General features: G+C 49.8%; 1 protein-coding gene across 3 annotated transcripts in view; it reads left to right on the top strand.

Annotated features, from left to right (window-relative positions):
• The first annotated feature begins 975 nt into the window (after nt 1–975).
• The window catches only part of ABCC4 (ATP binding cassette subfamily C member 4), a 287148-nt gene continuing 275275 nt past the window's right edge, over nt 976–12848 (top strand). For 2 of the 3 annotated variants that reach the window (XM_058438015.1, XM_032151110.2), the window contains exon 1: nt 993–1186. In XM_058438015.1, coding sequence (XP_058293998.1) covers nt 1113–1186 — 74 coding nt within the window. In that variant the 5' untranslated portion in view covers nt 993–1112. Of the gene's footprint in view, nt 1187–12848 lie in introns of all 3 variants that reach the window. The other variant, XM_032151108.3, reaches the window with a different exon arrangement.

Raw genomic sequence — 12848 nt, 5'->3', positions numbered from 1 at the left:
TGGGAGGATTGCTTGAGCCCTGGGACGTCGAGGGTGCAATAAGCCACAATCGTGCCACTGTGTGTGAGACTGCCACACACACACACATACGTGAGGCTACGCACTCAGAAATGCACATAAACATCACTGGTCTTCTGGAACCCATGTGTCATTTGCCACTGTTATCTGTTAGGCTTTAGGGCTTGACGACAGAAATCATAAGGCAGTCTCTCTTTCCTCTTATATTCCTTTCCCAATCTAAGAAGGCAGCAAAAAGCGCAGAGGTCCACCGTACCATGCAACATGCGAGATGCCGAAAGCCCGCCCCCATGGACGACAGCATTCATCCATCTCCCAAATTCATCTGGGTCCTACTCTCGAGTTACCCGGCTTTCTTGAGGTCTTGCAGCTCTACAAGGATAATCTGTGCTAAACTTTGCTGTCGTCCGAGGTCAAATGTTTGGCTCACAGGTTGGAGAGCCTCCCATGGCACCCTCGTTTGGTCCTGAGGAGGGAAAGGCGCCCAGGGGGCGGGCTGCTAGAGCTCGAGGCAGCTGTCTCCGGGTCTCCCCAAACCCGTGGCCGAGGGGGCGTTTCTGCGTCGCAGGGGCGGGCACAGCCGACGCCTCCCTGCTCCACCTTCTGTGTCGGCGCCTAGACTCGGATGGTGAATTTCGGAAAGTTTCACTCGGGTGCGTGCACGTGGGCACCTCCGGACCCGGCCTCCGCGCCGTGCGCTCGGCTACCCCCTCCATCCAGCGGCGCGGGCGGCCCTCGCCTCACCCCTGGGCGTAGTTCTGGGCTCCCTCTGGCGTCGTCAGCTTCGCCTCCTCCCGCCGCGTCACCCGTCGGTCCTAGCCGCGCTCGCACGCGGTGCGCGGCTTCCAGGCTCCAGGCGGCGGCGCGTAGCGGGCGCCCCCGAGGCGGCTCTGGCAGCGGCGGGCCTGAGAGGCGGGGACGGGGCGTGCCGCCGGCGCCCGGCTCCCGGAAGCGGCTGCTTCACAGGCTCCAGCCCAGCGGACCGGCGCGGCGGCCGGAGCCCTAGCATCCCTGCTCGCGGTCCAGGAGCGGAGCCCGTGGCCACCGCCGCCTGAGCAGCGCGACCCCGGCCTGCACCCGCCCCACCCGGCAAGATGCTGCCTGTGTACCAGGAGGTGAAGCCCAACCCGCTGCAGGACGCGAACCTCTGCTCCCGCGTGTTCTTCTGGTGAGTGTCCCCGCCCGAAGCAGGTCACCCTGCAGCCGCTGGCCCCGCGGACGCGCTTTCCCGGGGCCGCGCCCGATGCTGCCCAAGCCTTCTGCGGCTAGGGGCGAGGGGAGAGCTTTCCTATGCCACGCGGTCCACGCTGGGGCTTTCTGCTGCGGGTGGCGCCGCCCCACGCCGGCCGCGTGGTCCCCGCCTGAGCCACGGTGCGCGGGGCAGGGGGACGCGGGGACGGGGGGACCCGGCGCTGGTGGCGCGGGGCCAGCGGCTTTGCTGCTGGAGGCTCTGAGGGCCCTTAGGGCTCGGGGGAGGAGGAGCAGGAGGTCCGGGGAGGCGGGGAACCCAGGCTGCCGAAAGGGGGAGTCTCTTGCCCAGCGGGAGAAGCGACTGCACCCCTTACACGCCACCCTTCGCTGGCTCCCACCTCCTGCTCCGGGACTCGCAGTCTCCTGAACTCAAACGCACCTTTTCCTTTCTTTTTAAGTAAGCAGCTTACGAACAGCTTCCTTTATCTAATCTCAGCCAAAGCCTAATTAGTGTCCTGGACCTACGCCATCTCCCAGTAGTGTCCCCACCCCTTCCGATATTCCTTACGAGACAGCTGGATCCAACTCCACGTCCCGTTGTGCTTCTCTGTGTCCCGGTGTCTCTGTATCGTTTGTCTCAGTGACCAGGGTTCTCCTGCCTCTCTGTGGGAATCTCACTGTGTGTCCATGTGGGTCGTGGTACCTAGTTATGGCAAGTTTCGTGTGGGTAAAATAACACTATTATTATTTTTCATTTATGAATGGGGACACTGTTCTTGAACAAGATTTTCCAGGATTTGCTTTTAACTGGGACATGCACCGCCACGACTGGAGTCTGTCTTTGACCAGCTTCTTTCCCTGTTTCCAATATTTTCACTTCCACCTAGGAGGACTGCTCCGAGGTGAGGTCCCTGGAATCGCTAATCTTCAGAGAGGTGATCCATGGTCTTGATGCAGGTGGTTCCTACCAGGAGTTGCACCTTTTTAAAACCACCCCAGGGCTCCTGAGCTGGGAGGGCCCACAGCCCTACCCATTTCGTGCAAGGAAACAAGCGGAGAAAGACTCCGGTGACAGTCGTACCTAAAATTTCCATCTTGGCCTGGCGCGGTGGCTCATGCCTGTATCCTTGCACTTTGGGCGGCAGAGGTGGGTGGATCACGAGGTCAGGAGTTCGAGACCAGCCTGGCCAACATGGTGAAACCCCGCCTCTACTAAAAATACAAAAATTAGCTGGGTGTGATGGAGTACACCTGTAATCCCAGCTACTCAGGAGGCTGAGGCAGGAGAATTGCTTGAACCCAGGAGGCAGAGGTTGCAGTGAGCTGAGATTGCGCCAGTGCACTCCAGCCTGGGTGACAGAGTGAGACTCCGTCTCGGGGGATGGCGGGTGTGTGTTGGGGGAATTCCATCTGCTAACTACATAAGCCTGAACTTTTGAAGGGCTTCAATTTCACTTGGTTGATTATTAGATTTTCTGTTTCTTGACCTCTGCCCCCTCATCTTTCCCACATGTTGATATTGCCTTTTATTATGGGACAACCTAGGGTGGGGGTCTCCAATTTTTTGGGTTCCCTGGGCCACACTGGAAGAATTGTCTTGGGCCATACATAAAATTCACTAACACTAATCATACACTAACACTAATGATAGCTGATGAGCTAAAAAAAAATCTCATGATATTTTAAGAAAGCTTACGAATTTGTGTTGGGCCACATACAGCCTATGGGCCTCAGGCTGGACAAGCTTGACCTAGGGGATTCCAAGAGGATGAGTCACTTACTCTTGCTTCGATTGTGGTACACTCAGTGGGTGTAGGAACCTCTCTTGGTGGTTTGGTAGCCTTTCTCTTAAGGAGAGGGGGCCTTTCTCTTAAGGAGAGGGGCGCGTGGAGGAGGAAGGAATATGGGTGTGGTTTCTGTAAATAATAAAGTAGACAAATGGTCTCCTCAACTACAGGCTGGACAAGGAACTTTTTTTCTGAGACAGGATCTTGCTTTGTGCAAGCTGTGACCCAGGCTGTAGTGCAGTGACACATTCATAGCTCGCTGCAGCCTCCAACTCCTGGGCCGAAGCAATCCTCCTGCCTCAGCCTCCCGAGTAGCTGGGGCTCCAGGTGTGTGTCACCATGCCTAGATAATAAATTTTTTTTTTTTTTTTGTAGAGACAGGGCTCTCAATGTTGTTGCTCAGACTGGTCTTGAACTCCTGGGCTGAAGTGTTGCTCCCACTTCGGCCACCCAAAGTTCTGGGATTACAGATGTGAGTCCTGCCTCCTTACATTTTTCTCCCCCTACATTTTCAAAATGTAGGTGGCAGGGAAATAGGAAGTGATGCGTTCCCATTTATGACTTGTGTAGGTGTTCATTTCCGGTTTCCCTGATGGAAGGGAAGGAGCTAGTAGACCTCTGTTTTACTCTGAGGACACTTAAGCTGAGAGTGGTTGAGTAAGTTGCCTGGACTCACACAGCAATCAAGTGTCAGAGCAGGCTCCAAAGCTGGGCAGACTGGCTCCCCAGCCTCTTTGGAGCTGCTGTACTGAGCTGCTTCCAGTTCAGGTGCTTGTCGGAAATGCATGGAGAAGGCGCTCCCTGTTCTGGAAGGCTAGAGTTTCTCAAGGGAAATTCTTAAAGTACCTGCAGTTGGAGATGATGCATGTGTAACAACTATTAGTGTGCTTTAGGGCAGCTGTTCTCAAAGCATAGCACTCAGAGCAGCAGCATCAGCATCACTTGGGAGATTGTAAGAGATGCAAATTCTCCAGCATCCACTCTGGACTGATTCAGTAAAACTGGAAACACTGGGTGTGTGGGTGGGGGTGGTGAGGTTTCCAGTGCTCCAGGTGATCCCGATTTGAGGCGCTTACTGCTTCCAGCTACTCCTCTCATTGGAGTATTATTACAGTATTACGCTTTTCTTTTAATTGTTAAAATTTCTTTCTTTTTTTTTGAGATGGAGTCTTTCTCTGTCTCTCAGCTCTGTCACCCAGGCTGGAGTGCAGTGGTGCAATCTCTGCTCAATGCAACCTCCGCCTCCTGGGTTCAAGTGATTCTCCTGCCCCAGTCTCCCAAGTAGCTGGGACTATAGGCGTGCACCCTCACACCCAGCTAATTTTTGTATTTTTAGTAGAGATGGGGTTTCGCCATGTTGGCCAGGCTGGTCTTGAACTCCTGACCTCAGGTGATCTGCCCGCCTTGGCCTCCAAAAGTGCTGGGATTACAGGCATGAGCCACTGTGCCTGGGCCAGTTTGAGGGATTTTAAAATCTGAGGCCTCATAGTGAGAAAATAATAATAATCATCATCTGAGGAATGCAGAGTCCTTTTAAATTATCAGGCCCAGAGAGACATTAAAATGACACAGCAGTCACCTTGTGCTTCCCACCCCCTTGAGCTATTTACTTATCACTTGAAAGTACTTCATATTGCCACATAGCTGCAGAATAACCTAACAGTGCCCCAAGGACACTGTAATCCACAGCTCAGGAGTTTGAGCTCCAGCGATCTGCCTGCCTCGGCCTCCCAAAGTGCTGGGATTACAGGCGTGAACCACTACACTGGGCCTGTAGTAAATTCTTGAGTTATATTTTGTGCCTTAGCCTCCTGCTTTTAGGTCAGTATTTGTGTACCCTTCCCACTGCCCGTGGAAAGCTGAAATGAGCCCATCCAGAAGTGGCTGCCTGGAGACAGGGCCCACCTTGTACGGAAAAACTGCTTTTTCACCTTCTTGTTGGGTGTTAGCTTTTCTTCTCAAATATCATCTGCTTTCTGAACGTGTGAACTGGCAGCTGCCTACCTAAATGATGCCAATAACTAGCTTACTGACTTTCATACAAAGTATGTTCCTGGGACTTTGGTGTATTTATAGCATAATTTGGACTTGGAGTCTAAAAGGAGTCATGCATTATGGCTGTTGGCAGTTGTGGATTTTTAAAGGTAGTATTTTCACCTATTTCTTTCTTTTTCTCTTTTTTCTTTTTTTTTTCTGAGACAGAGTTTTAGCTTTGTTGCCAGGCTGGCAGCGGTGTGATCTATGCTCACTGCAACCTCTGCCTCCCGGGTTCAAGCCATTCTCCTGCCTTAGCCTCCCGAGTAGCTGGGATTACAGGCGCATGCCACCACGCTCAGCTGATTTTTGTATTTTTATAAGAGACAGGGTTTCACCATGTTGGCCAGGCTGGTCTGGAACTCCTGACCTCAGGTGATCCACCCACCTTGGCCTCCCAAAGTGCTGGGATTACACACGTGAGCTACCGCGCCTGGCCACTTTCTGTAGGAAATTTGAAACTATAGAAAAATAAGGAATAGAATGTTTTATTTCTGTTGGCCAGGTATATTTGCTGATATTTTGGTTGTTTCTGTCTTCCTCACAGACCTCTTTATGCTTATTTTTCCTGTTTTTTTCTTTCTTTTTTTTTTGAGACACGGTCTCACTCTTGCTCAGGCTGAAGTTAAGTGGTGTGGTGATGGCTCATTGCAGTCTTGGCCTCCCAGGCTTAAGTAATCCTCCCACCTCAGACTCCTGAGTAGCTACAGGTGTGTGTCATGGCCCCGGGCCAATTTTTGTATTTTTTTTTTTTTTTTTTGAGACAGGGCTTTGCCATGTTGCCTGGGCTGGTCTTGAACTCCTGGGCTCAAGTGATCTGCCCGCCTCAGCCTCCCAAAGTGCTGAGATTATAGGCATGAACCACTGCACTCAGCCTTAATTTAATTTTTTATGGCATTAAATAATCTTGAAAACATAGTATTTAATGGTTGTAATTTATGTAGTTTTTCACTATGGTTGAACACAGTGCGTTTGTAATAACAATGTAATGGATATCCATGCTTTTGGTATATCTTTCCTTTTTCTGTATTCTTAGAAGTAGAATGACTGGTAAAGGCCTGTTTTCCAACAGAATTGGACCAGTTTGCCCTCCTAGTAGTAGTTTGTATACTTATTTCATTGTTAACTTTGAATACTGAATTAATTAATTAATTAATTTTGAGATGGAGTCTCGCTCTGTCACCTAGGCTGGAGTGCAGTGGGGGGCGATCAAGGCTCACTGCAACCTCTACCTGCCGGGTTCAAGCGGTTCTCCTGCCTCAGCCTCCTGAGTAGCTGAGATTACAGGTGTGCACCACCACGCCCAGCTAATTTTTGTATTTTTAGTAGAGACGGGGTTTTGCCATGTTAGCCAGTCTGGTCTTGAACTCCTGACCTCAGGTGATCCACCTGCCTTGGTCTCCCAAAGTGCTGGGATTACAGGCATGAGCCACTGCGCCTGGCCCAAATACTGAATTTAAAAAAGCTTCCAAGTTGATAGGTTAAAAATAGTATCAATCAGTTTCAGTTTGAATTTATTTGATTGATAATTATAATTGAACTTTGACAAGGTCCGTTGACCATTTGTTTATTTGTATGTCTTTGAATTATCTATTAAGTTTTTTGCATTTTTTTCTATGAGGCATTTATGTTTTTGAAATAACTTGTAGTAGTGCTTACAATATTTTTCTAGATTTTCACTTCTCAGTTTTTTTCAGAAGTTTTAAATCTATGTATCATTAATTGATCTTTTCTTTTTGGTTGTTGCTGTTGCTTCAGCTCTTTTTTAAAAACAGAGATGAGGTTTCACTATGTTGCCCAGGTGGGTCTCAAACTCCTGGGCTTAAGCCATCCTTTCGCCTAGGCCTCCTAAAATATTGGGATGGAAATTTCTTTGGGTAGATTGAGGGACTGAAGTGAGAGGATCACCTATTTTTTCCTATTTTAGGTGTAATTGCAGGTGTGAGCCATCTTCTCATTCACCTCTTCCACTCTGTTGACCAGGCCTGGAGTGCAGTGGCGTGAACACGGCTCAACTGCAGTCTCAACTTCCCAGGCTCAAGTGATCCTCCCAGCTCAGTCTCCCAAGGAGCTGAGCTACAGGTGCATGCCATCATGCCCAGCTAATTTTTAAATTGTTTGTCAATCTTCATATCCTTTTTTTTTTTTTTTTTAAATTTGGAGACAAGGTCTGGCTGCACTGCCCACACTGGAGTTCAGAGACATGATTTCAGCTCACTGCAACCTCCTCTTCCCAGGCTCCAGCCATCCTCCCACCTCAGTCTCCTGAGTAGCTGGGACTACAGGTGTGCACCACTACGCCTGGCTTATTTTTGTATGTGTGTGTGTGTATATATATATATATATATTTTTTTTTTTATTATAGAGCTGGGGTTTCACCATGTTGCCCAGGCTGGTCTCAAACTTGTAAGCTCAAGTGATCTGCCTGCCTCAGCCTCCCAAAGTGCTGAGATTACAGGCATGAGCCACCATGCTCCACTTCTGTATCCATTTTCTTTTTTTCTGAGATGGAGTCTTGCTCTGTTGCCCAGGCTGGAGTGCAGTGGTGTGATCTCGGCTCACTGCAACCTCTGCCTCCAGAGTTCAAGTGATTCTCCTGCTTCAGACTCCGAAGTAGCTGGGATTACAAGCGCCCACCACCATGCCCGGCTAATTTTTGTGTTTTTAGTAGAGACAGGGTTTCACCATGTTGGCCAGGCTGGTCTCGAACTCCTGACCTCAGGTGATCCACCTGCCTTGGCCTCCCAAAGTGTTGGGATTACAGGCGTGAGCCACTGTGCCTGGCCTTCCGTTTTCTTTTAGCTATTGTTTCATTTCTAACAATAAAGGCAGCTAGAATTTCTTTTGGTATTTGATATGAGATTGTCCCCATTTTTTCCCCGAACAGCTCGTTTTCCCCATTATCATTTATTGAATAATTCCTCCTCTTTCCCGTTAGTGGAAATAAGTGGCATAGCCTATGAACTGTGGCCAGCTGGGCACAAGATGGGCCAATACCTGAGACTCTCCTAGAAATTGTCCTGCTGCCCCCTGGTGCCCGGCAGGCACTTTGCATTCCTCTGCCCACACCTGATCCAGAGGTGATCTGGCGTTAGCAGCAGGGTGGAGGCTAACAGCGAAGGACTTTTCCCTAAATATGGGCATTGAGAGGGATCACCAGATGCATCTGTCCCACAGAGAGTGGTTAAATCCTTGCTCCCCTGTTGCTGGCCATATCTCAGTGGGTGAAGTGTCATCTTGCAAAGCCTGTGCTGCTGTGGAAACTGCCACTGGTGACCAGACAGACTCTCTGGAGACCTGCCCTAGAGAGCTGATGACATGACTATAGAAGCAAACGCAAGTGGCTGAGGGCAGGGGATGGCTTAGAGAGGATGGGTGTGTGAGGCCTTCAGTCAATGCATAAAATGTTTAATTTTATATTTTCTTTTCTATAAAAAAAATTTTTTTCTTGTAGAGATGAGGTCTCACTATGTTGCCCAGGCTGGTCTCAAAATCCTGGGCTCAAGCAGTCCTCCTGCCTTGGTTTTCCCAAGCGTTGGGATTACAGGAATGAGCCACTATTCCTGGCCATTTAATTTTGTGGTGTGCATGTGTGTGTGTGTGTGTGTGTGTGTTTTGAGACAGGGTCTTGCTCTGTTGCCCAGGTGGGAGTGCAGTGGTGCAATTATGGCTCAATGTAGCCTCAAATTCCTAGGCTTAAGTGATCCTTCCAGCTCAGCCTCCCAAGTAGCTGAGCTGCTTTTTTTGTTTGTTTTTGACGGAGTCTCACTCTGTCACCCAGGCTGGAGTGCAGCAGTGTGATCTCGGCTCACTGCAACCTCTGCCTCCTGGGTTCAAGTAATTCTCCTGCCTCAGCCTCCCAAGTAGCTGGGACTACAGGTGCCCGCCACCATGCCCAACTAATTTTTTTGTGTGTTTTTAGTAGAGATGGGGTTTCAGTATGTTGGCCAGGCTGGTCTTGAACTCCTGACCTTGTGATCCGCCCTCCTTGGCCTCCCAAAGTGCTGGGATTACAAGCATGAGCCATCGCGCCTGGACATCTAGCTAATTTTTTTTGGGGTGGGGGACGGAGTCTTGCTCTGTTGCCCAGTCTGGGGTGCAGTGGTGTGATCTTGGGTCACTACAATCTCTGCCTCCTGGGTTCAAGTGATTCTCCTATCTCAGCCTCCCGAGTAGCTGGGACTACAAGCGTGCGCCACCATGTCCAGCTAATTTTTGTATTTTCAGTAGAGACAGGATTTCATCATGTTGACCAGGATGGTCTTGATCTTTTGACCTTGTGGTCTACCCACCTCGGCCTCCCAAAGTGCTGGGATTACAGGGGTGAGCCACGGTGCCTGGTCGGTAATTTTTATTAATACATTTTTGGTAGAGACCAGGTCTCGCTGTGTTACCCAGGTTGGTCTTAAACTCTTGGCTTCAAGTGATTCTCCCGCCTTGGCCTCCCAAAGTGCTGATATTGCAGGTGTGAGTCACTGTGGCTGGCCAAATAGTAAATTTCTGCGTCTACAGAATCACAGTCTCTTGGGGTTGAGATGGCATCCTGAAATCTGCATTTTTTAAAGCATTATTTCCTGGGCGATTCAGATGCTGAGATTTGGGAGCCACGTTTCTCAGGTCTTTCTCAGTCCTTGGTGTCCAATTCTACTTGATCGGTGTCTGGGAGGCCAAGGTTACTGCCTTGATCCTCTACGTTTTAGATTATTCGTTTAGCAAACATTTGAGTGCCTTATTTTTATTTTATTTTATTTTTTTGTTTTTAATTTTTTAATTTTTGAGACGGAGTTTCACTCTTGTTGCCCAAGCTGGAGAGCAGTGGCGCGATCTCGGCTCACTGCAACCTCCGCCTCCCGAGTTCAAGCGATTCTCCTGCCTCAGCCTCCCAAATAGCTGGGACTACAGGTGTGCACCACCACGCTCGGCTAATTTTTTGTACTTTTAGGATAGATGGGGTTTCAACATGTTCTCCAGGCTGGTCTTGAACTCCTGACCTCAGGTGAGCCACCCACCTGGGCCTCCCAGAGTGGTGGGATTACAGGTGTGAGCCACTGTGCCCAGCCTGGACTATGTTTTCTACCCCAACCTTGTGGTCAGAGGCGACCACGAAACTGAGACCTGGCCAATAGGAAGGGGTTGCAAAAGGTGTCTCGCTTCCACGCCTGGAACACAAAAACCAGCCCCATGCAACGCCTCTCCAGTTGAATAAAGAGGCCTCCTGGAGAGGAGGAGGACTGACAGGAGGCCGAGTCGCAAGATGGTGAAAGTCCAGCTAGGAGTAAATGCATGGTGTTGTTCCCCACCCTAGATGGCCCAAAGGGGACTACAGCATGAGAATAGGCATCGTCTTGGTTTCTTTTTTTCTTTTTTGAGACGGGGTCTGTCTCTGTTTCGCAGGCTAGAGTGCAGTGGCGCGATCTCGGCTCACTGCAACCTCCGCCTCCCGGGTTCAAGCGATTCTCTTGCCTTAGCCACCTTCCAAGTATCTGGGATTACAGGAGCTTGAAACCACACCCGGATAATTTTTTTTTCTTTGTATTTTTAGTAGAGAAGGGGTTTTGCTGTGTTGGCCAGGCTGGTCTCCAACTCCTGACTTCGTGTGATCTACCTGCCTTGGCCGGTGATTTTGAATTAAGCCATTGAGAATCAGGGCTTGTTTTCTTCAACAGCTAGCATTATTTGCATGATACAATGGCTGCCTCCCTCATTGTGTGAGCTCTTTGAGACAGGAATGGTACTTTATTGTAATGGATTTGAACCTGGCAAGAAAGAAGGCACCCTGCCTTCTTTCGTGGTGGTGCGTGCCTGTAATCCCAGCTACTTGGAAGACTGAGCAGGAGAATCGCTTTAACCCAGTAGGTGGAGGCTGCAGTGAGCCAAGATTGCACCACTGCACTCCACCCTGGGCTACAGAATGAGACTCTGTCTCAAAAAAAAAAAAAAAAAAGCAAAAGAAAATGTAGTCCAGGCCGGGTGCGGTGGCTCATGCCTGTAATCCCAGCACTTTGGGAGGCCAAGGCAGGTGGATCACAAGGTCAGGAGTTCAAGACCAGCCTGGCCAACATAGTGAAACCCTGTCTCTACTAAAAATACAAAAATTAGCTGGGCGTGGTGGCATGCACCTGTAATCCCAGCTACTCGAGAGGCTGAGGCAGGAGAATCGCTTGAACCCGGGAGGTGGAGGTTGCAGTGAGCCGAGATCATGCCACTGCACTCCAGCCTGGGCAACAGAGCGAGACTCCATCTCAAAACAACATAGTCCGTGTGTCCAGCAGTCCCTGCTGCAGGAGTTCCTCCTGACCCCCTGTTGGGTGTGCTGGAGTAGAAGTACGGAAAAGCTGTGTCAGGGTGGGGATTTTGTTTTTGTTTTTGTTTTTTTGAGATGGAGTCTCTGTCGCACAGGATGGAGTGCAGTGGCACTATCTTGGCTCACTACAACCTCTGCCTCCCGGGCTCAAGTGATTCTCCTGCCTCAGCCTCCGGAGTAGCTGGGATTACAGGTGTGCACCACCAGGCCTGGCTAATTTTTTTATTTTGGTTTTGCTGTGTTGGCCAAGGTGGGGATCTTTGGGAGGGGTTGACCTTCCTGTTGGAGCTTGGATGGAGAAGGTGGGGAGTCATCCCTGGCAGGGGATGAGATGTCCAGGTCACAGAACTGCAGATGGAGAAAGTGTTGCCTGAGACGTGTGGCGAATGACCACCCCTCAGTCGCTATGTTGTCCCTGCCAGCCGGTAGCATTTGTTACACCCAAGGTTGCCCTCCCTTCTTTCATCCCAGCAGACGTTCAGACTGCTTCTCCCACTTCCAGCCCCGTACTCATGAGTACCTACAGCCCTTCTGTGGCCTGCGACTTAGCTCCTTGTTCCATTTGTGGGTTCCGTGACCACTTCCCTGCTGGTCTGTTTCAGGCCTAGTCCCCATCTGCCCTTTTCTCTGCGCTAGCTCCTATCTTCCCCTTTTCCTTAGTGTCATGGAATTAGTGGGTTGAAAGGAAGAGATTTTTCTAGCCCACACTCAGTACAGGAATCCCTTCCAGATACTGGGCAATGGGGAAATGCATTATGTGACTCTCATGACTTTAGATTCGAATGCCAGAATTATGTTGTGTTGAACCACAATTTTCTTTCCATGCAATTTCTACTTGTGTGTACCTACTTCTAAGAAAAACATTACAGAATTTAATGAAGCAAAGAATGATCTGTGAATCAAGCAGCTCCTAGAACCAAAATAGGTTCAGAGCTGCTTTTCTTTGTTTTTTTGTCAACACGCAGAGCAAGTTGGCTACCTCCCTTCATATGCTCGCCTCTAGTATTCAAAGACAGCTATCATGGCCACATTAAATCTTTGTTTCCTTGTTTGAGACAGGGTGTCACTCTGTCACCCAGGCTGGATTGCAGTGGTGCGATCTCAGTTCACTGCAACTTTCACCTCCTGGGCTCAAGCCATCCTTCCACCTCAGCCTCCCGAGTAGCTGGGACCACAGGTGTGTGCCAGCACACCCAGCTAATTTTTTATATTTTTTGTAGAGATGAAGTTTTGCCATGTTGCCCTGGCTGGTATTGAACTCCTGGGCTCAAGTGATCCTCCCGCCCTAGCCTCCCAAAGTGCTGGGATTACAGGCATGCGCCATGGTACCTGGACAGGAGTTTATTTTTGACCCTGTTAAGTTTGAGATGCCTGCTACACATTCAAGTGGAGATGTTGAATAGGCATTCAATTGGTCATGAGTTTGGGGCTCATGGAGAAGTTTATCTTATTATTATTTCTTTTTTTTTTTTTTTGAGGCGGAGTCCCGCTCTGTTGCCCAGGCTGGAGTGCAG

This window comes from Hylobates moloch, unplaced genomic scaffold, assembly GCF_009828535.3.
Source record: "Hylobates moloch isolate HMO894 unplaced genomic scaffold, HMol_V3 SCAFFOLD_4, whole genome shotgun sequence".
In the NCBI taxonomy this organism is placed as follows: domain Eukaryota; kingdom Metazoa; phylum Chordata; class Mammalia; order Primates; family Hylobatidae; genus Hylobates; species Hylobates moloch.
This window is presented reverse-complemented; position numbering and strand designations above follow the sequence as displayed.